Genomic DNA, 23,189 nt, shown 5'->3' on the forward strand with positions numbered 1-23,189 from the left:
AACAACAAAACAAACAAAGGACACAATACTTTTTTTTTTCTTTTCCAAAGACTGGTTTTACTATACAAAATAATTTGATAAACTCTTAGTCATAAAAACAGGTATGGCACATCATGACTTAGCCCACATGACCACATTTTGAATGGAAAAGAATAGCTGATGCTTTCATTTATTGCTGTGAATTTCATTATTCCTTCATTGTGTTTCTGTATTATTGGCCTTCCATTGCAGAAATAAAAAGCCACCAATGAGACACTGCCATCTTGACACCAGGTCCACAAATTACTGTGTTTTTAAGCACAAATATCACATCGTGAGTTCCAGAAAATGCAACAGTTTGACCAGATTGCACACAAAATGTTTCTGGAACATTGCAATGCTTCAAAGACTGTGTAGTATTCAAATATATTTAGACCAGCTCTTAATAAACAGCTTTGAAACTGTTTACATGACCCACATTTTCATCTTCCATCAGGTTAAAAAATCTTGCAGGTTCCTGGTTCACTGACATAAACCTTTGTGACCATAAATAAAATACAATTTAAGTAAACGGCAACAGATCCAAGCACAGTGACAAGTTACAAGACAAAGAAACGTCACTCATTTATCACTTTATGTGACAAACAAGCAGCTTACAAAGTTTGACAGTGGTTCCCCCATTTTTTCTGTAACCATTTGTTGGGTTTCCAGTGTTCAAAGAGCGCATTTATAGCTACATTTCACTTGAGAAGTTGGGCAAAGCTGTTTGCTAAACCAGCAGTTCTTGTGGTGAAGCACTGAAGACCGTAATCCTCCATAGAGAGCAGCCCCATTTTGTCCTGATAAGGAGTGTGATAAGCATTAAGTGGCAAGGTAGTAGGAGTTTCAGTGGCTGTTGTGTTCGCTGTCCACAGAAACTTTGTCAATCTCAAGCTCTTTTCCCCAACATCCTTTTCACTCCGCACTGATAAACAGCACTGAGCAATGAGGCATCACCAAAGCTCACACTTATGTTTAGGGTTCATGGGAGTGTCTGCTTTGCAGCCAAAGTGCTTCGAGAATTCACGTGAATTGGAGATGGTGCCGATGACTCTAAATCTTGATGGGCTGTGGGGATCTGTGATTACGCCCTCATGCGAGCTTTCCGGCGTCCTGACAGAGCACCACACCTGCAGGAATAACAAAGGATAAAGAAACACAAAGTGAGGTCTTTCAAAATGAATTCCTGATGTCCATGAAGAACTATAAAGAGATTTTATAGGCTGGCCTGAACTCCTTCATTCTTGTCATTAAAGGGTTTTTGAGATATTTAAAATTTCCTGCCTAGGACACTCTCATGTTTGGGCTTACTTTGTTTGGATATGTGTCTTAAAGTTCCCCTCCAGTTTGTTTTATTCCTCTTGTTCCCTGCCTGTAATGTTTGAGCTTCACTGTGCTGAATGATGTACATGCAGACTTTGACACTAGAAGGCTGTTTTCAGGCTCATCTACTAAAGGTGGAAAGTTTCTCTGTGATCACTCTGAATCCGAGTTTAAGACATGAACGTATGAGTGGAATTTACTAACATCACAACTCCTTCAGAGCCAATCAGAGTCCAGTATGCAGCTTACACAAGTGTGAAGTGGAAACTTGAGGCCTCCAGTACACACAGGAGAGAATGGACTCTCAATGAAGCAGGAGATATGTTGAGGCCAGCAGCTAAACTTTGGAAGTGAACAATATTTGCATATTCATGTGGATTTTTCAACAAGGAAGAGGGCATAGATGCCATTTTGAGAATTTTTGACAAGGTGTTTGAAACATATTTGCAGAAAACCACATCAGACACAAAGTATGAGTCATAGCAGAGTGTCCCTGTATGTCTTGAAACATGTGTGGAGTGGAGCCTTTAAGAACTACAGCAAAAACAGTGGTATTAGTATGTATCAGTAGGAAGAACACGAGCAATGTGAGTGACACAAACCTGAGCAAATCCTAGAAAAAACAGCTGATGGTTCGTCATTCCCAGCGCAGGCAGCGTGGCCTCCTCGCCGTTCTTTTTGATCCAGTTCACGTAAGCCTTCGAAGCAACAAATGATCATGTTACACACATGCATTTGCTTGGGTAAAAGTCTACGCTGATATAGACCAAGGGAAATAGAAGATCCCCTTTAGATCCTCTGCTGTGTCATTTCCCTCTGGTTAACATATTCCACATAACGCAGGCTGCTTTTACTTCCATATGATTTTCACATCTGCTTCAAAGCTTGTGACCTTTCATTACATGGAAAGAATGTGTGCATGCGAAGAAGTAACCAGAGGCGGACAAGGCCACTCATAACCACCTGTCGCATTTACAAGGCTTCACTGTAAACCAGACAACCTGCTTTTTCCAATACAGATTAACGGATGTGAGCCACAACAGCCTCGACAAATAAAGTAATGCAGGGGATTAATGTCAGATCTGTGCGACAGTTTTCTGACCTTAACCGTGCAATCCGACAATGCCGCTGATGGAAACATAACAGCAGAGGTCTGAACCCTCCATAAAAAAAAAAACAGAGTTGTACTTGCTTGTCTACATCAGTGGCAGAAAACTATTTCCCTTCACGTTTTAACCACATACAGGACATATTCAAGGTTTCTTATGCTTCCTATCTGACATCGGACCTCGTAGGCGGCCTTGAGTCCACCGTTGTCAGCAATGTTCTCTCCCAAGGTGTGTCTTCCATTCAGAGGCTCCTTGTTGATGCTGTAGTTTCCGTACTGCTCCACCATGCACTGGGTCTGCTTCTTAAAGGCCTCCACGGAGGAGTTCTTCCACCAGGGACGCAGGTTTCCATCCTTGTCGTATTCCCTCCCTTTGAATAAAAGTGGGAAACTTACTCTATTCTCTGCCGTGCTGTGCTTTGAGTATATCAAACAATCTAGCATTAGGATGGTTCATCTTCACCCTCTGAAATGTAAATTGTTTAAAACTAAAAATATTTGCCAACCTTGGTCATCAAAAGCGTGAGTCAGCTCATGTCCCATGACTACACCAATTCCACCGAAGTTAAGGGCTCTGAAAAACATACAAAAATATCACACGTTTTGAAAATGTACGTTCAAACAACCCGTCGGTGTTTGTGTTTACGGCCCACAAGTTGGTTGAAACAATGATGGACATTTTGGGAAAAACACTTATTTGCTTTCATGCTGACAGGGAGATGAGAAGATCGATACCACTCTCAAATCTGTCAGTTCAATATGAGGCTGGAGCCAGAGGCCATTTAGCTTAGCACAAAGACCGGAAACTGAGGGAAACCACAACAAAACCCACCTATCAGCTCCTCAACAGCTTGTTATGTCTCGTTTGTTTAATGCGTACGAAAACCCAAGTGAGGTCGTGTGTCGCAGCGACCTCATGGAGCCTTGTTGTCACTGTGAGTTAAACATCTCAGATTTGATCAGCAACTCAATTCTAATCAAATCAAATAGAACATAAGCAAAAATGAATGAATGAAATGAAATGAAACAAAAAGGCCTTTCAGCTGGAGTATCAGACTGCATCTGCCGCTTGTCAAAGGACTCGTGTGTAGTTCCAAAAAGCAGCTGATGAATGAATTTTTCTGTGGATAATGTTGAATAGTTGCATTTGTTTGCAGCCAATACTGTTTCCTTCTTCACTGGTGATTTAACACCATCTTTGCTCCATGCTGTGCTGATGGTTTCAAGAACTAAAGACGACTGTCAAATTGTTTTCTTTTCGACTATAATAAAATCCATCCGCAGACTGAGTGAACCTGAAGTGCAGCGTAGGAGACCTACTTAGGCCACGAACGACTGTAGAACGGAGCCTGAAGAATTCCTGCAGGCAGGACCATCTCATTCTTGGTTGGGTTGTAGTATGCATTCACGGTTGGGGGGGTCATGCTCCACCTGCAAAAACAAGGAGCACAGAGCCACGACGTGAGGCTGACATCAAGGTCACGACCAACTCAGAGCATCGATTCTGCCCCGCTCTGCTGTGCCAGGCTGACTGCAGATCAGTTTGGAAGGCATGGGAACACTGATCTGTCCCCTTCCCCCTCAGCCCCCCCCCCCACCCCCCCAGCCTAATTAGAGACAAGGATCAGTTCAGTGGAGAGAAGTTGGTTGCCTGGGAACATTTGTGGATGGCAGCAGTATTCTGCTGAGCCAGCACAATGGCAATGTGTGCAACCTCCCCTCCGGCAAGCGGAGCGGCGGGGGCTGAGGGAGCGACTCACTGGTTCCTGTTGGGAGTTTTCCTCAGCTGGTCCGCGGTCACTCGGGCTGAGAAGTTGTAGTACTGCATCACATTTTGGAAGTAAAGTTCTGACACCACCTCGAACTGAAAGAGAGACGAATCAGAAGTGGCACAAAAACACGAGTTCAGCGTTTCCGTGAGACAAAACAAGAAGTGACAGAACATATATCACACTTCCACATTTACCTACATCATTGAACACTTTGTCCACCTTTGTGGCGTTCATGATGAACTCTGGGTATCCGACCATGTTATATATTGCATCTGCCTGTTAGGAAAGAAAGTCATAATGATTAAAAAAAGAACTGCAAAGGTACATTTTCACAGCAGGTGGCAGTGCTGTATTCTCAGCCACACGAACCAGCTCAACAGAACTCATTTCAGATGTTATCGTCTCCCTGCAGCAGCAGTGGGAAACTTCCTGGGCTAGAAGTACACAACATCTTAATCCCACCTTCTCTTTCGCTGCTTTTTTTGTCTCTGCGTCCATCCAGCTCACATACTTCAGGCTGTCCTCAAACGCCCTTTTAATTTCTGCCACCATATCTTCAGCCTGAAGCACAGAGTCACGGACAGAAAGAAGTCACAAGCACATCATCTCACACTGGGCGCAGCTATCGTGAGGGAGGGACTCTGAAGCACTCACAATGGCCTTGCTGTCCTCGGTAAAGGTGTCTTTGACAAACATGGCTCCGAGGGCGAAGCCGAGGGCGCTGTCTGTGTCGCTGACGCACAGCTTCCAGCGCGGAGTGCAGCTCTGCGACATCAGACGAACACATGAAGACAGGTTCAGAAAAAAATGCACCCTCACATTCTCTTAAGCAGCCTCATCATCGTCGTTTGACTTATTTTGTCTGGTTCAATTAGTCACTTCCTACGCTTCCCAGAATGAACATGAATAACCACAGAGGACGTGGGCACAGCAGCTTCAGACCTGTAGTGAAACAGTGAAAGCAAAACAACTAGGAGAGCACTATTCCTCCTGCAAAGCCCTGAGATAGTTTGCCAACCGATCTGTTCCTGCTTATCACCCACATCACCCAGTGCATGCTGGGATAGGTGCCAACCACCCCACGACTCTGAATGGGATAAGCATGTATATAACACTGATGTATGGGTGAATAACGTACCATTAAAAATTTAATACAGAATGATATCAGCATAGTTGGATTGTTTTTATCACTTCACTCTTTACTGTTTTATTTTTTTTTTTTTAAATCGACTTCATTGCAGTTAAATAGATGTTTCATCTTAGAGAAAATTAACACAAACAGAAAATGAGAGAAGACTGCTGGGATCTTCTTGCGACCTCCGAGCTCAGTGTTTTTCAGGCAAAGCTGAGCTCTTATCGCTCTGTGGGCTGAGAGACGTGAGTGTCCTCTCTTGAGGGCTGAGTGGTGGGGGGGTTTTTTTTAGACATAATGGCAACAACAGGACACCCCACATGCAGATTCTCTGGCTATTTACAGTCAAAACTGAAGGAATGCATGTAAGCCCACCGGCAGAACACCATCAACATCAACAGAGGGGAGAGATTTCAGAGTGCCTTTGGCTTTGCTTCATATGTCGTTAAGCCTACAAGAACTAACTGTGCATGCAAAAAAACCAAAAAGTTTGTGGCCACAATTTCTAGAATTCAACTGAAAATGTTGCAATTTGTTGCATTCTGGTTCAACTTATATTTACAAAAGATTCTAAGATATAAACACACAATATAGAAATGGACAGTATCCATTTTTAACGATGCCATCTATCTTAAAACAGCGGTTGTACATCTTAAGTTTAAAATCAAAAACTCCCACTCAAACAGCTAATTCACTGGCTGCGGGTAAAAAAAAAAAAAAAAAAAAAAAAAAAAAAAAACTATGTTAGTTTTTATCAGGTGAAAGGAAGGACAAGGACAAAAAGAGCTGCATGTATAGGAAGATAAAGAGGAAACAAGGTTGGAGGGAGGAAGTGAGAAGAGTTCTGAGCAGGTTGTAAATCTGTGCACAGATGGAAAAAGAGACACAGCTGTGCTCACACGTAAAACCGACACACAAAGAGACACACGTAGAAGGTTTGGGGTTTGTTGTTACAGCTTGACCCCAGTTGGAAACAAGGCCGAGGGAACAGGATCTTGCTCAGATAAGGTCTGGGGGTCACCAGAGCCTTCGCAGTCAAACTCACTGAGGAGGAAGTACAACTTACTGCCTGGTCGACTTCATGTACACGTCTGAGTATCTTCACCCACGTGTCTAATTAAAGGCTCTGTTCAGCCCATTTCCAGAAAGTATTTTTTCATTTATCCATAGTGTGCTGGCATCGAGCAATGCAGATTATTGTGATCAAATTAACTGTAGATTTAAGAGATTTGTCTCTGAGGTTTCTGCTTCTGACCCGATATGATGAAGCTGAAAGAAATTTTGTTTGTGACGCTCACAGCATTAAAAAGTTAACGTCTCTGAACAACCAGTGAACACTTCTCACTCAAACTATTTGTTTGGCCGAAAGCAGCAAGTGTAACTTTTTTAGGCCACAAATGAGATTCCAAAAATCTCTGAAAAATCTGACTTTCCCAAAAGCTCTGAGGTAAACCTCAAAACCTGGGCATGAAAGGCCAAAACGATCTTTTCTGTTGTCTGGGTGAACTGACCCTGGAGCCTCACCATTAACTAACAGACTGTGTTTACGTGTAAAAACCCAAACTTACTGCAGATACAACTTGGCAGAAGTCAGATTCTACTTTACTTAACAGAATATTCTTCAATCAAGACTGTGCTACATGTAACGCTGCAGTTTAAAGACTGTTTTCTTATTTCTGTTTTTTGGTTGAAGCATTTTTAAGCACATATAGAAGACAGAACCTGTAGAGTAAAATCACAGGTAAGAGCACCGTGCTGTTACACATGCAGACTAGAGCTGCAACGATTAATCAAGTAGTCAGGTGAATGAAAGTTAGATGCCAACATATCGATAAATGTTTTCATTCATTGTCATTTTTCAAGCAAAATTGTCGAACTTGCTGGTTCCAGCTTCTTAAATGTCAGGATTTGCTGCTTTTCTTTGTAGTAAATGAAGAGGCTTCAGGTTTTGGACTGCTGGTTGGACAAAAGACGCAATTTGAAGACTTTAATCTTTAATCAATAATGAATTGAATCATTAGCTGCAGCTCTGATGGAGGCCAAAAAAAATAAAAATCAGGTTTCTCCAGCAGTAACGTAGCTGTGATAAGCAGATTTTTCTTTTAAATCTCCAATTAAGGACACCAAGTTCAAGAAATCAGGTTGGAAGCCAACATTAAACACTGACTGATCATTTACAGCCCTTGTAAAGTCCTGCGATAATGAAGGGAAAATTCTGCTTGGTGCCAGTTTCCATCTATCTGCATTCAGTAATGAATCCTTTGCTAACTGTCACACAAGAACAAGAGGTCGAGTGAACAGCTCTCTAAACCCAGCTGTTTGGCTCTGAGACATCTCCTCCACCAGAGAACACTGGCCTTCGTTTGTTTAGGGCAAAAAGCGGTAAGACAATGACGAAGAGCACCTGAGATATCTGTATTCAGTTTGTGTTAAAAATACATTATCTGCCACTTTTTTTCTGCTTTGTGTTAAAATCTATGCGTGCCATGCTGGATTACAGTGACTGCAAGAGGCCTAAAGTTCATCTCTCACCTTCTTGGTGCCGTACATGATCTCAAGGAAGCGCTGCTCGGCATCCTGGAACCTTTGGTCCAAAATGGACACCATCTTCCTCACCACCTTCATTATCATATAGTTGTTGAGCAGGCTGAAAAGGAGATAAGACATTGATTGACTCTTCAATACTGCCTGAATGCGTACCATGGTGCCTTTTAATAAGACGCATTTAGAAATATGTATTGTGTAAACAGTGTAAAGTTTATCCCTCTTTTCTATTTTTACTTATTTTACTGCGTCATTATGAATCAAAGTGAGGCGGCAGAGCAAATACAACCTGTATTTGACATAAAATGGAAAAACTATTAAGTATATCTGACCTTTTGTTTGTTTTACTTATGAGGTCAGAAACTTTCTGGAGGTATTCTTTGGCATAAACAACCACTGGCTCTGACTCGTTGAGCGGCACGGGAGCAAACACCTCTGTGAGGTACGGCATCCAGTCCACTGCTGGAGCCAGAGTCTGCACAGACACAGACAAAACACACACACACACACACACACACACACACACACACACACAAAAGAAAACACAGGGACATGCTGTGAGGAACGTCCCACACGCTGAAGATTTAGATCTACATTTCCTTTGTTACATGGCAGGAGGTGTCAGGATTTGTCTAAGTGCTGTAAACTGTTGCTGTTGCTGTATTTGGTGGATCAAACCTGGAGAAACTCACTGTCAGATCCTTGGCCTCCATCTTATGGTAGATGAGCTCCTCATCCCTCCTCTCCTCCTGAGGGACGGTGATGTTGGCCAGGGTGGTTTCAAAGTCCACGATCTCCTCCATCAGCGTCCGAGACGTCTCGTCGGAGCCGCCCAGGAGAACCCCTAACTCCACCAGGAAGTTGAGGTATGCCGTCAGATACTGCCAAGTCCGAGATGGAGGTGGTTGGGGAGACAATGGGTGTGTGTATGTGTGACAAAATTCAATTAGGAGAGTAATCCTGAGCTATGCAAATCCAAGCTACTATGCAGAGTATTTCCCCTGAAGCTGAAATATTTCTCTTTTAATATTTCTTAACTTTATTTGCAAAAATTTGCAATGAGCCTTTGGGTATTTTCTTAACAGAATTCCAAGCAGTTTTTTTTTTTTGGTTCTCTCTACAGAAAATTCCAGAACTTGATTTGATGAACAGACTTAAGCTTTAATAACTTTTACTTTCACTGTCCAGAGCTGTGTGAAACCAGCGTGATGCAGTGAACGGTTCGCCCGCGGTACCTTTTCATTAGCTGTTCTGTTGAGGTAGTAATCCCGTGAGGGCAGTCCCAGGCTGGACTGATCCACCTGGAGGCAAGAGAAACATCCTGTGACTTCCACTCCTCTTTCCATTTCAACACTCACAAACAAGCCGTTGTTTTCATTCCTGTGTTGCCAGCATGCAGGCTAAAAGCAGGAGCTCGCTAAAGATACTATCAGTACCACAAGACCACTGTGGTGGTGGTGGTGATGATGATGATGATGATGATGATGATGAGTGGCTCGTCACCAGAACATCAGCAGTGAGTGCTGTACTTCAGTATAACTTTGAGGTTCTTGTACAATGAATGTCAGTTTATCAGCATGTGATCAAAGGCTTCAGTGAAGAAGCACTTGAACTGTGTGAACGGTTTGAGCACATGCAGCCTATAAAACAGCCTCTCACCTGGATGATGTTACTGTTGGAGTTTTTGGAGTCGGTGCTGACAAACACGGTGAAGAAAGGCGAGGTGCGGTAGTTTGCTGACACCATCCGCAAAACTTCCTGGAAGTTGTCTTTGTCCCAGTGTCCGGTCAGGGCCCATCCTCCTATCTGAAACAGGCAGGGTTTAGGTGGACACTCAGAGACAGCCGGCTCTTTCAACAGGAATGAGAAAGGATTGAAATGTTTGATGTTTGACCGCTTCAGGAAAGAGGCATACCTGGCTGATTAGCTCCTGTAGTGGCTTAGCTCCTAATTCCTCAATCTTGGCCTCATTCATGCAGGCCTGATAGTATCGCTGGGCCTTTTCCTCAGCCTTACTCAGACCTTTCATCGTTGTGTTTTCTGCCCAGAAAAGATAAAAGATAAGCTATGTGAGTGAAAAGCAAGCCAGTTCCCCCAGCTCCGGAAAATGAGCCACAAAAAGACGCATTACACCTTTGACTGGGGTGCAGCCGGCTGAGGACACCGAACTGCACTCAAACAAGGACCCTCACCTAATAAACGCTTCATTACAAGCATGTTGTGCTCCCACAGGTTGCTGAAAGACCCCCAGCGGGACTTGCCCTCAGGGAGGGGGTTGTTCTTCACCCAGCCCCCACAGGCAAAGTTGTAGAAGTCATGGCAGGGGTCTACAGATCGGTCCAGGGCTCCCATGACGGCGCTGGCCACAGAGATGCACGGCTCTGTTAGGCACAAGCCCGGGTGAGCTGCAGGAGAGAGGAGTTTTTAAAAAGAGCATGTTCAGTTCAGAGCTAGCTCGCTTTTGAATGCATCGTCAGCAGAGGAAAAAAACATTTTTTGAGGATCAGAGTGGATAATCGGAATATTTCACGGTAGAACATCCAAATGTATGTGTGTCTTCAGACCATCTGGAAGCTATTACTTCATACAAGGTAAGAGAGGAGATATACAACCTGGAGGGAACATTTCTCCCTGCAAAAGTTCTTTATAAATGATTAGCTGAAAGGTGATGGTTGATGATTTTGTCCTCGTAGGAGCCTGGAGGAAAACGGAACTGTTGCCAGCTGATTATGTAATTGACTGATGAGGGTTCAGGATCCTGGATGACTTCATCTTCATGTTTTAAGACTCAAGTTCAAGTAAGTCGCCTTCCTTTCAAAGGGATCCTCTCTGGTCAGTGTCACTGACTTCCTCAAAATTTCTCTGAGAGCAGGCACTTGGTGTGCTGAGATTAGAGGCTTGTGGCTGCTCTGTGTTGCTTTTTCAAAGCTTAAACACAAACGCTGCTGAACAGGAAGAGTTCTCGAAAGCTACAGAAAGTGTTTAGAGAAGTGCAAGTGCGAGTGCAATCCAAGGCGACAAGTCACCTCTAATGCTCGACTAACAGTAAAGACTTCATCCATCTGTCCATATAAGGTATCAAACGGAGACGGAGCCAAAGTTACGAGCAGTGATGAGGTTAGTGCCCCGCCGAGAATTCATCCTTGTTCCTTTTATTATTTCAAAGTGTGATCTGACATGCGGTTCTGAATGGGAGGAAGTGGCATTAAGTTTCCCATGGTGAATTTTGAGGAAACCAGCGCAGATGAGACGCCGCCTGGATGTGATGGTAAATCCACAAGCCCTTTTTCCATAATGAACAAGCTCAAGGGAGAGATTTGGAGTTGTTTTTAGGCAGCTTAGCTGAGGTGGGGCTTTGGTTTTAAAAAAAAAAATGAATCACATATACTGTATTAAGCAGCACAGCCCTGTAGTTACTCAGGATAGAAAGATGAAGAAAGGTTTCACGAAACAGCCTCAAAGGTTTACGGCTTTTTTTCTAACACGGACACTTCATTACTTCCCTCTGAATTAGCTACAAAAACTGATTCTCAAAGACTGGAAAACAGTTGTCGTTTGCACCTTAATGCCTAAGACGATCACCAGAGCTGACGTCTGTCAAACATCTGGAAAAACTGCATTTTAATCACCTCGAGATTTAATAATCTCAATAATGACTTCTGTTTTTTCATACCTTGCATTCAGTAGCTTTATAGACACAACACAGCTTTGCTCATCACTGAACAGTGTGACATGGGAAACGTCCTTACTGGCTTTCTTGGCCAGAGTTAGACAAGAGGACTGATTCCACTCGTGTGACTGTACAATAAAGGTGTAGCTGGAACAAGCAGCTGGTTAGCTTAACTTAGCTTAGCATGAGGACTGTAAAGAGGGGGGAAACAGCCGGTCTGGCTCTGCCCAAAGGTAACAAAATCTGGTAACAAAAAATGCTTAATCCGCTTATTTCTTGGCCAAGAAATACTCGAGCATAAACCCCCCTAAAATGGCAAATTGTTGGTTTTTCCTTTGGTTTTTGCAGGGATTAAAATAATGAGATGTGTGATGTGTTACTTTGTGAGCCTCAGAGGTGCTGGTGGGCGGATTTTGTTGCCTCTGTTTGTTTCCCACTCTTTCCAGCACCCCGTCCAAGCTAAGCTAACCGGCTGTCGGCTAGCTTCATATTTATTGTGATGGACGGACATGAGGGTGGAGTCAGTCTTCTCATGTAACTCTCAGCAAAAGAGGCACGTTTCCCTCAAACATTCCTCCAAGGCTTTCTCCTCTTTGTGTTTTCATTTGGAATTGTTCTTCTTCTTGGAAAGGTGGCATTAGAAAATGAGAGTTTTCCTCTGCTCAGACTGTGCTTTGTGTCCCCATTGAGCGTAAACAGAGCTTTGAACTCACTCTGCTTGTAGAAGACCCCGGTTGTGATGAGGGATATGAACAGGCCCACAGACACGACGCACAGTAAGAACAGCAGCCTCCTCTCCCTCTGAGTCCTGTCCGTCCAACACGAGGAGCCACGGCCGTGCAGAAGAGTCACCTGCGCACACACACACACACACACACACAATAATACCTTTAAAGAGCTTCATTTAATCCACTAACTCAAATGTGATGCTTTTGACGAAGTTTAAGATGCAAGAAGTGACTTTTTAACCAGCTTTAAAACTCAAACCCACCCTTTTAATAATGCTACTTTGCTGAACTAATGCATTGTGGGACTCTCAGGGATTTGATGACAGGTTTTGTTTCAAAGCACAATGGCTTCTCTGCTGCGGCGCTTCCAACCCTCCTACACAGAAAAGGTTAAGCATTCTGCTATTGTTCCCTCCCTTCTAGTTTAACATTGGCTCAGAAGTATGCTTTCCTTTCGCCTCAGGCTGGGAAAGCACACAACAATTCTGTTCAGCCATATCTGCCTCTTGTGGTTCACCTGCAAACGATGAGGAAGTTAACCAAGAACCACAGACAGACTAGAACCCAGTTCGTAGATATTCAGCTTCTGAAAAATGCTCCGGAGCCTGGAGGAAACTACATACTTTGTGGTCAGAGGTTGGACATTTTTGAAATCAATGACTGATGCAGTGGATCTTGAACCAGCACACCCTGCCCCTGCACTTTCACTTTACTCAATGCTGCTTTAGTGAAGGTTTCCAGGGGAATGTGGACTCCAAGGGTCACTCGCAAATCTGTCACAGGGAGCATTTAGGCCCGTCTATGAGAAGCCCCACTGTAGATAAATGCCAGATCTTAGACCTCACTTATATCCTGGGGAAGTCAATTAGCTCTGAAGTGTATATATATATATAAGGATCCAATTTACTGCTATTAGCGTAGACGAGGGTTCAACAGTCAAACTTAATGTGGCCAAACCAAATGCCAAAGCCACAGTGGCTTCTTAATCCCAGGAGCTCAGCGTGTTGGGCTGGTTTGGACATAAACTGAGTGTAATTGAGAGAGGAATCCCTCTGCCAAGCCTGTGCAGTTTACTGCAGATGGAAAGTGCACAACTGCATTCTGGAAACCGCATTTTATCGCCCTGAAAATCACAGGAAAATAATAATTGTCTCAAAGTCTTGAGATCTGAGCTCTTCAGGTATACTTCTGATCATATAAAGCAGGAGGAATGACTGCAGTGAAGGACCTCAGCTCCTTGTTCTGGGGTTCAGAAGTACAAGACAGGCGATCAAATCGTCAATAAAAGAATTCTTAAACCCTAAATAAAGACTCTGAAAAGTGCCCAGGGCAAGCTATTTTGCGGTGCTACTTTTCAAAACCAAAAGTATGGTATCAGAAAACGCTGTGAAACTATTTGTCATTCAGAGATTACTTCCAAAACATTCACTCAAACTTGGATGAACTCCACAAAAGCAGGACAGTCTAAAGCAGCCCGTGAGTGCAGACGTGAGCCGTGTGACAGAGACACAAATCAGTGCCACAATCAGTGTCGCGATCAATCAGCGTCAGGCATTTTGCAATCTCAAGTTTATGAGACATTATTCCAAACTCTTGAGATTTGAAGCATTCAGTCAGCGCGCCTGGGTGTGTGCGATGGCAGCTTTCTGTGGCTGAATTATCTGCTTGATAACTCGTTATCTGATCTCTGTGGTAAAAGAAATATCAATCTCAAGGGGAATTTCTGAATAAATAAAATTTAACTGAGGCTATTAAGGTTTTAAAACAGTCGCACAGCTGGGATTTAGCTCAGAAACAGCCACTGCTTTGTTAAGAAAGTTCCTTAATAGTGAATTGTGCATCACAGCTGGCAAAATTAGACACAGATCCGCAGAAAACATCAGTGGACTCGCCGTTACTTTGATTCCGGCACAGCATGAGGCTGATTTCAGGGTCCATAAATACAAATCAACCAGACGATGACATACTGGGTGATAAAAAAAAAAAAAAAACAATCCATAAATGGTTCAGATAAAAATACCTACATTAAATGTTACAATGTGGTTTTACACCATATAAAAGTCTGGAGAACACAACAGTCATGACTTCAGTGATTGACTTCATCTCATCTCATAGTTTTGAAGCTTCTTCCCATATTTCCAGCCGCACAGTGCAGCATGGAGCAGGTTCAGCAGGTCGGACGTCTTCATTCATGTATTACGGCGGCTTATTGAAATTCTAAACATGTTGTGTCTCAACGAGCAAAGACAGGAGACTTCAAAGATGACATCACGAGCGTTCGTCAGCGGATCAGAGGCCGCGAGTTATGGAGACACATTCAACCAAGCGGTGTCTGACTCACAGCGTTTCAGCAGAATCCATTTTGATAAATGATTTTCACATTTTTCCTGGTGAGCTGAGCTGAACTTATGGCACCGTGACCCCGTGAAAGGCGCCCACGTGTCTCCAGTCAAAGCCATTCTTTACTGCTTGCACAGTTTTTACGTGACAGCGGCAGAGTGTGAAACCCCGAAACACCTGTACGTTTTTCCTATGTGCTCTATAATAACAAGTGCACCAGCAGTGAGCCATTAGCTTACTTTTAGCACGCGGTGTTGCGCGCTTACCTGCATAGGTGATGAAGGGTAGATGTCGTCACCGGTGGAGTCCACCAGGTCTTCCTCATCCAGCGTGGCTCTCTTATACGTCGACATCTGAAAAGTTAAATGCAGAACAGACTCTCTCAGTGCTTCCATGTTCCTTCCAGCCCCTCTCCTCCTCTCCTCTCCTCTCCTCTCCCACTCGCGCGCGCGTGTGCGTGTGTGTGTGTGTGCGCGTGACGTCTATTCCTCAGCAGTCTGTGAGGCTTCAGGGTAGGGTTTCCCTCTCAAATCCATCAGGAGGTATCTGGTTTGTCTTGTTGGAGCTCTTCCACTCAAAGACCGAGCTGGCTCTCAAAGAGTGTGTCAGTCTCCTCCTTTTAAAAGCTCTTCTCTGCTCCCTTCAACTCCAACGACACCTCTCTCAGCCCCCATGGTGTCTGGAGGACACCCCCGGGGGACAAACGTCACAACAACAACAACAACAACAACAAAAAAAAACCTCCTCCCGAAAGTCCTTGTGTGATCTCCTTGTGGGTCCCTCTCTTCCTCTTTAACAGCTCTGAGGTTCTTCCTGGGCAAACTTTTTTCTGGACTTCCTCCTTCAGTCTAGTCAATGCAAACACGGCACGAGAGAGAAGACGGAACTAGTGAAAAACAGGAAGAAGCACTGACTTGCGCGACTTACATGACTGAGACTGGGTGTGTGGAAGTGATTGTGCGTGTGTGTGCGTGTGTGAGCGCATTCCCCAATGTGGTTTCACTTAGATTCAGGGAGGGAGCCTCGCAGCTAAAGTTCACACCCTGCGTCTTTTCTATAGGACACGGTGCAGTCAGGGGAGGGGCCCGGACCAAACACCCTCCTCCCACTACATGCTTGTAGTTGTTGCTGGTGGTAACCGCTACCTGATAGGCAGGGCGGCCAGTTTAACCCCTCACCCACAGGCCCACTGCCGCTTAATGCACACACTGCATTTTAAATACTTTACTTCTCATTAAGGTATTTTGTGGCGAAAAGAGAAGCAGTAATACAACACACAGTACACACAGTATACACACAGTACACACAGTATGACATCCATACAGGATTAACATGAAATATATAAATGCAATTAATACAAGTAAAATGTCTGCTGCATGTGTTGCACGTAGAGTAGATAAATAAAATACAATCAGTGATCCAGGTACATTACTGTATATAATGTACTTATAATACATATCATTCAGTCTAAAACACTGTATATAATATAATCTACATACACATCTATTCTGTTCTCTGTATACTTTTTTTTATCTTGACCCTTCTGTGTCACTGAGTTTGCTTTTTGTAACACTGGCTGTAAGACTTACTTTGCCTGGTGTGGGATCAATAAAGTCTTATCTTATCTCTAAGTTATTAATGCTGTTGAAGGTTTGTTCACATCATGTCGACCGTATGCCAGCCGATGACTACAAAAACCCAAATCTGTGAAACCTCATCTATCATCCATACGTGAACTCTCAGAAGTAAATAACATACCTGTAATTTATGTGGTCCAACGAATGAAATGTTCCCACAGGTAAAGGTGCCACAGCTGGAGCACGAGGCACCACAGAGGCATGTTTACATCTGACTTTGTTGCACAACAGTGCCAGCCCAGTGACGAGGGCAATGATTAACTGCAGCTGTCTGTCAGCCTCGCTCCAGAGCGATTGCTCAAGACAACTCGATATACAGCCGCGCTAACTCTGAAGAAAAAATCCTGACTATGTCTCTGCCAACTTACAGACGGCGAGCGCACAGTCTCTGTCCTTCTGGACGTTTACCTTCAGCCTCTGGTTTGCATCTTCCACTGCTGACATCCACTTAGCACGAGACAAACCAGTGAGCGAAGATAAATGTTTACTTGATGAAGACAGATTAGATGTTGCGGTAAACACAACCAAGAGGCGATTCGGTGGCAGATCCGTGCTGTAGTATGTTTCCCACTTGTTTCACGTAAACATGCCACAGAGAAAGAAAAAACATTTTCTCACCACAAGCATTCCTGAGAATTTCAGGCAAAACCAAGAGCACAAATTCCTGTTAAATCTTGTTTTCTATCAGACAAGATGCCGCAAGTCAACCGCAGTAACACCAAGAGGGAACCGCTGCTTATACTGACCCTGAAAAAGCAAGAGATGAAATCATACAAATGTCCAAACAGCTCCTGTGCTGGTGTGTTTTTAACCTCACCGACGGTCGAGTCACATTATCGGCTCCCTAAAGGACGGCTGGGACAAAAGGTGGAGGACAGAAGTGATGAGAGACGCGGAGAGACAGTCAGGACGGACGGGAGGAGGAGAAGTAAGAGGACACCAACTGTTTTTAGGACACTTTCAATTACATGAATGGCTTCAGAAGACCTACAGCTGAAAGCCAGAGGGGCCTAAAGGGAGATATTGATGTTTCTCACACACACACACACACACACACACACACACACACACACACACACACACACACACACACACACACACACACAGCATTCGATCTCCAACAGTATTTAACCTGCAGTTCATGACAGGATTAGAGCTGCTCCATTTAACAAAACCAGGGATTCTCAATCAAAACACTCAAACTGAAATCTGTCACACAGAAGCTTCACGTGCTGACAACCCCCCCCCCCCCCCCCCCCACTGGCACTGCGGACTGTGTTGTTGTCACACACACATTCCTCAGCACACAATCGCTGTTTTTGAACACTTTCCTGGCATCAGGGTCTGTGCAGATGTGCTTGCACATGTTGCCACACAGACTGAACCCCCCCCCACCCCCACCCCCCCACCCCTGAGCCAAAACCCTGCTTGGTGGCAGCACCGCCTTCCTCTTCCCTTTCCTTTTAATGCTATTTGGTGACTAATATCAGCCATTTCTGAGGAAACACACATGCCTATGAAGTTTTGTGTTCCCTAGTTTCCACCTCTATAAGACGTGACCCGATCATTGTGAAATGAAGAATTACATCTAAATATTTTAAATATGAGCTCATGTGCATGCTATGACTTGCTGCAACTGCAACGGCTCTGTCGTGCAACGTCTGTTGAAACTCAGACCTACCGAGGACTTCCTGTTGATGTCTAAACTTTCTTGAAGTCACGCTAAGTGACAACTGGGAGCCATTTGAAAATACAAACTGATGCTCTTAATAATAGTCTGTGGTCACTGGTCAAGGTCAGTTCATGACAGTGTGCAGCCAATCTGCCATTGTGTCCCACAGAGCGCGAAGATGTCTTCCCATAGAGAAGCTGATAGCGCAGCACCAGGGGTCAGACTCCCACGATTCTTGGAAACAACGTGAGGCCACGGCCCTCGAGCGAGGCCGTAAAACCACAAACATGCGTCAGTAATTCGTCACTGATCCTGCAAACCAGGCGATTATTTGTAGCACGGGGGCAGTCCTCCAAGAATAACTGGAGCATGTTTGTGTTTGGGATTGGGTGCTGCGTTTGTTTGACGGCGACGAGCGCTTGACCGCTTATTTCTGAGGAGAAAAATTAATAGAATTCATAGAGAAACAAGAGGGGAAAAGGAGGCTGATGCAGCCGAGGCTACAGGTGATTTAAAGGCGCGTTTGACGTAAGATGCCAGTAAACACATTCTGCATCTGAAGGAAGGCGGCGCAGTCGACCGCTGTGGTAAGCCAGTCAGATGCTCGGGCTAGATGTGGTTTCAGACCACAGAGGAGCAGTAATTAAAGACCACACGCCAAAAACAAGCTAAGTGACAATCTAAGCCTCGTATTCAGTGTGATAACTCACTTGACCTCCGTGATTGGAGTCATGTTCCTCTCGAAATCCGACTTCTGCTTTTAAGTCTCTAACCTCTGCGTGGCACACAGAGCACGCACCGAGAGTAACCGCGGCCAAAGCAGAACTTCCTCCTCAGGCGTGAAGCAGTCACTTAAGCATTTTGTTTTATTTTTGTGAATCTCAAAGGAGAACGCTGAGGTCGGGAAAACATTCCAGAAATGCCACCGTGCCAAATGTAAACACGACCGCACGTCTTACTACAGGATTAAGAAGCGCAGTATAAACAGTCTCATCTGATTCAACATAAAACTGGTTGCACACATCGCTAATACATCTGTTGACTGTCCCCTTTGACCTGTATGCGAGGTCTCGACCCTGTGCCATGTGCAGTATGTGCTTGTGTATCTAAGCTGACTTGAGGATGAGGACTCAGCACGAAGATATCCATAACTACAGCCGCTGGTCACTTCAGCTTTATCAGGCGCTCTGTCATGTTCAGTTCCCTGTTTTCTGCCTGAAGGCAACAGATAAGACCAGTGTGTCTCAGGCTTCAGCTCCTGACCTCTGACGTCAGGACAGCTCTGGAAATGTCTTTCTTTTCACAGCACGGACTTGTTTCCTTTGGAGAAAACACCCTGATAATGAAGCGTTAACCAAAAAAAAAAAAAAGCTACTTTCCCAGGCAATCGGCTTTTCCCTGCTCCGGAGGAGGATTGTTAGACTAAGCCCAGACGTTTACCGGAATCATAGCACTTTTGGTTTATTTTTAGTGATGCAAATAAAATAAAGAGCCCGCATTTTCCCTCACATCCAGGCAGGAGCTCTGGAATTCTTCAGATTCCTGCTTGTCCGGCTCATTCTTCTGACACGTTTCAGGTGCTCTGACGTACGGGTGGCGATCAAATATCACCCAGTCGGGTCTTGTGTCACCATCATGCACTGTACATCCACTGCATGCAGGGGTTTTATGCTCAATCAGCCTCACTCGCCACGCAAAGAACAACAGAACAAGCCATGATACTGCACATTTTCATGGCATGTTTACATATAATGACACAAGCTATAGATTGCAGGATTGTTGCAGAGCTCTGAGCATAAGGTCAGGGTAAAAGGAGTGGCACATGGGAGCTCGCTTACGATGAGATTTTGAGCCAAGGCACAGACAGATAACAGGAGATTACCTGTTCCTGCTGTTGTTATGGCGCCCTGCTGCACAAATCACGATCACACCTTGGCAATGAATAACTGCAGAGTAAACCGAGCTCCCAGAGTGTCACACATCCAGAGCCTGGTAACGTCAGAGAGCCAATCAACCGCTCGGGCTTTAGCCTTTATGAGTACAATTAATGATCCAAAAGAGTTCACAGAAGCAAATTATCTATTGGTTTTAATGTGTAATGCTGGATTTTAGTGTTTTAACAGCTTCGGGAGTCAGAGCAACAGATAATAAAGCAGGACGATTAAAAGGCACAGAAGATCTGCCTGTGATAAAAAGAGACTTCACGTGTTGCTCAGCTGACTTCAAAGTGATCTACATGTTGGGAATACATTGGCTTTAACACTCTGTTATCTTATTCTACATCCAGAAGCTGTTTTCCACTGTAACTGCTTTAATTTCCTCTCCCTGTAAGGTACTTTAACACCTGTTATGCAATATAAATAAAGTTTGCTCGCTCGCTGCCGTCTTTCATTAACAAGATGACCCCTCGTTACGTGTTTCGGTTGGGTTTGCTTGGCCAAGCGTGACAGCCTGCTTCAGGAAAACAAACATAACATTTTCCATCTGCCACTGATCTTTTAAGTTGGTTTATGCTCAAAGTCAGTGTTTGCTTACAGATACTTTGATTGATGATCTTGTCCATGCAGTTGCGTACAATTCCCCCCCTTCAAGCCCCCATAAGATAAATGAGCTCACAACAAACCAAGCTGACATTTGCACAGTGAAAGTAAATATTAATCTTGTGCCACATTAAATCAAGCAAAACAAACATGCAAATGTATGGCGGCTGTACACTAATGTGAGTATTGGTAGCAGCTGGAGGATTTGTTCAGAGTAAACGGCTAAAATGTTGCACAGGCCACTGAAAATGGTTAAAATGGGGTAAACTGATGAAGACTATGTGACTCACTGACAGACATCTGAGTACATCTGGAGCTCAGATGGGGAAACCTTAAGCGTGTCAAAGTTCTTCAAAGTGGAAGTTTGTGAAAGCAAGACCAAAACAATTTATAAGGCAGTCAAAATGACAGTGCCAACATGTAATATTTAGGACAATTTAAAATCATAGCAGCAAAAAATCAGGTGTCTACAGGAAAATCAAAGCGACTTCACCGGAGATTAAAATCCAATACGGCTCCAATAGGTCACTGAGCTTTATACCAGATCCTGAATAGAGCCAACATTACATACTTTGTAGTTTTATCGGAAATATAATCACACAATTTCATTTGTTTACAAGAAAATGCCGTGAAGAAAACATTTAGTTTCGTGGCAACAACCGCAGACACGCCTGAAGTAATCAAATCCAGCGCGGCACTGAACACATGCGACACTATCATTCCTCAAAGAGATGATTTCAGTTAATTAAACGTTTGGTGATTTACTTCCCAGCGTGTCTGAGCGTCGCTTCCAGTCAGGGGGACGTGTTCTTACCCTGCGGTCGGATGGTCTGCCGCCGCTGCTGAGACTCCGCTGCTCTCTGACCGGGGGACAGTGAGCGAGCCTCAGCTGAAACAACCAAAGAGACGGCGCTTCACTGTCAAGATAGTTCACGTCCCACTGAAACTTTCTCCGCTGCGACGCTACCCCGGAAATCAGCTCGCACTCCCGCAAACGTTTTTATTTACATTAATAATAAGAATAATGACAAAAAACAAACAAACAAAAATACTTTGAATCAGAGGCTCAGACTGTTCTTAAAAACGAAAACGTTAATAATACGCTGATAAAACGAGCAGTCTTCATTTTGAGCACATTTTAGTAACTGACTGGTTGACTGACCTAATACATTTTGACCTAAAGCTAATTTATTGTGTCCCACTTTCTCTTCCACCTCACTTGACAGAATTTTCTTCTTTTTAAGCACATTTGGTGGAACATTTTCATTCCCACCTGCTAGAAATATACAGCTAACCTGTCTCAGTTCCACAGGTTGCTAGCTAGTGAGTAATTAAAATGGGAATATAACACTGACGTGCTAGTTGCAGTGTGTCAATTATGGACGTTTATCGGACAAGTTAATGCCTTACATTTACCAGGCAGCTGCCAAAGGTTACTAACCTTAGAAATAAAAATTTTATATCCCGTTGATGGCTACAAGTTCAACTGCTAACGTAGACTGTATAGCTAGCTAACAGCTAGCTAACAGTTTGCTAGTTAACGTTCATCCTTCAAATGATTTATCTGCCTGTACTTTAATGACATTATGAAGCCACATACACATCATAATGCTATCATAAATTAACAGCATTATAATCTTAAAGTAAAACAAACTTCCCAGCTGAAGTATTAGGCTACTACATAGTGAAGGGGAAAAGCAGAAGCTCCACTGCCTTCAGTGAAAGCCCACTATTAGCTTTACTGGAGCCGCTTCTGCTCTGTAAATATTGATTTTTCCAGGCAGAAAGACCATTAAAGAGCATAGGATGAGCTGGTCTAAAAGCAATCGAACGTGTATAGGCAGGCTGTACATACAAAATCAATCATGTTTGATTGAAGAAGAGACCACATGGGTTAAAATATCCCATAACAGATCGAAGCAGCTATGGCGAGGCCTGTTTGGTTGGGTGGGTGGGTGGTTGAGGTTGGAGAAAAAATAAAGAAATAAAGAAGATAGTGTTGATGTTGTATCTCATATCATGATTGTTGTACCTGTAGGCTTCAGCCTGCTGAACATGTTCGGCTGCAGTCATTTCAGGCTGTGAGGGTCAGGAAGAGGCCTTACAGTGACCTCCAAAGGAGGCCGCAGTGCACAGCAAGGAGTCTAAATGTAAGATTCTGCTCCATAAATAATGAAAGTCTATCCTTTAACTGCAGGAAGATTATCGATTTATTTATTTATCACTTTACCGACAACTACAATAGGTCTACTACTTAGAACAAATTTAACCACTGTTTATATTTATTTTTATTCATGTACTTGTTCTTTTTCATTTCTTGTGTGAGTTTTATTTGCAGCAACTTCATTTCATGATACTTTATACTTATACTCCAGCACACTTTAGAGGGACTTTTTACCTGCATTATATTTTCTTGACAGCTTTAGTTTTTAGTTTATTTACAGATTAAGATGTTACATTCAAAATATATGATCAGTTTTTTAAATTCTGGTGCATTTTTATGGATGTTCTTGCATTTATTATTGAGTTTTATTGTCATTTTATTGTGTCATTGTTGTCATTGTCATTGATTTGATTTGCATTGTTAGTTTTGTGTTGTTCTGTGTGTAGGGCAATACAGACATAAATAAGAAATAAATGATGTAGTGTGTGGCATTTGTCCAAGGTATATACCTGTTCATAAAAAATAAGTATTGATTATGAAT

At 43.6% G+C, this 23,189-nt stretch overlaps 1 protein-coding gene across 2 annotated transcripts; it reads right to left on the reverse strand.

Annotated features, from left to right (window-relative positions):
- Positions 1-52: 52 nt before the first annotated feature.
- On the reverse strand, positions 53-21,361 carry ece1 (endothelin converting enzyme 1). Of its 2 annotated transcripts, XM_076742760.1 has the most exons (19): positions 21,299-21,361; positions 14,902-14,988; positions 12,281-12,419; positions 10,090-10,302; positions 9,813-9,937; positions 9,557-9,703; positions 9,133-9,198; positions 8,590-8,778; positions 8,230-8,372; positions 7,886-8,000; positions 4,876-4,986; positions 4,684-4,782; positions 4,420-4,497; positions 4,210-4,313; positions 3,770-3,880; positions 2,956-3,023; positions 2,630-2,820; positions 1,944-2,039; positions 53-1,148 (listed from the first exon to the last, which is right to left on the reverse strand). In XM_076742760.1, exons 2-19 carry the CDS (start codon positions 14,986-14,988, stop codon positions 972-974), a joined length of 2,259 nt encoding a protein of 752 aa, XP_076598875.1. In that variant the 5' UTR covers positions 21,299-21,361; the 3' UTR covers positions 53-971. The 2 variants fall into 2 exon arrangements, with proteins under 2 accessions (XP_076598875.1, XP_076598864.1); XM_076742749.1 differs by lacking the exon at positions 21,299-21,361 and having other exon boundaries at positions 14,902-15,105.
- Positions 21,362-23,189: the final 1,828 nt, after the last annotated feature.

Source organism: Chaetodon auriga, chromosome 2 (assembly GCF_051107435.1).
Source record: "Chaetodon auriga isolate fChaAug3 chromosome 2, fChaAug3.hap1, whole genome shotgun sequence".
NCBI classification, from domain to species: Eukaryota; Metazoa; Chordata; class Actinopteri; order Chaetodontiformes; family Chaetodontidae; genus Chaetodon; species Chaetodon auriga.

What these genes read in the sequence shown, in the direction of transcription:
- ece1 (XM_076742749.1), bottom strand. Translation starts at nt 15,030, where the DNA reads ATGGAAGCACTGAGAGAGTCTGTTCTGCATTTAACTTTTCAGATGTCG. An exon ending in CCGAGGACAGCAAGGCCATT is followed by an intron (nt 4,783 to 4,875) that starts GTGAGTGCTTCA and finishes TCTGTGCTTCAG; the next exon opens with GCTGAAGATATGGTGGCAGA. An exon ending in AAAACTCCCAACAGGAACCA is followed by an intron (nt 3,881 to 4,209) that starts GTGAGTCGCTCC and finishes TTGTTTTTGCAG; the next exon opens with GTGGAGCATGACCCCCCCAA.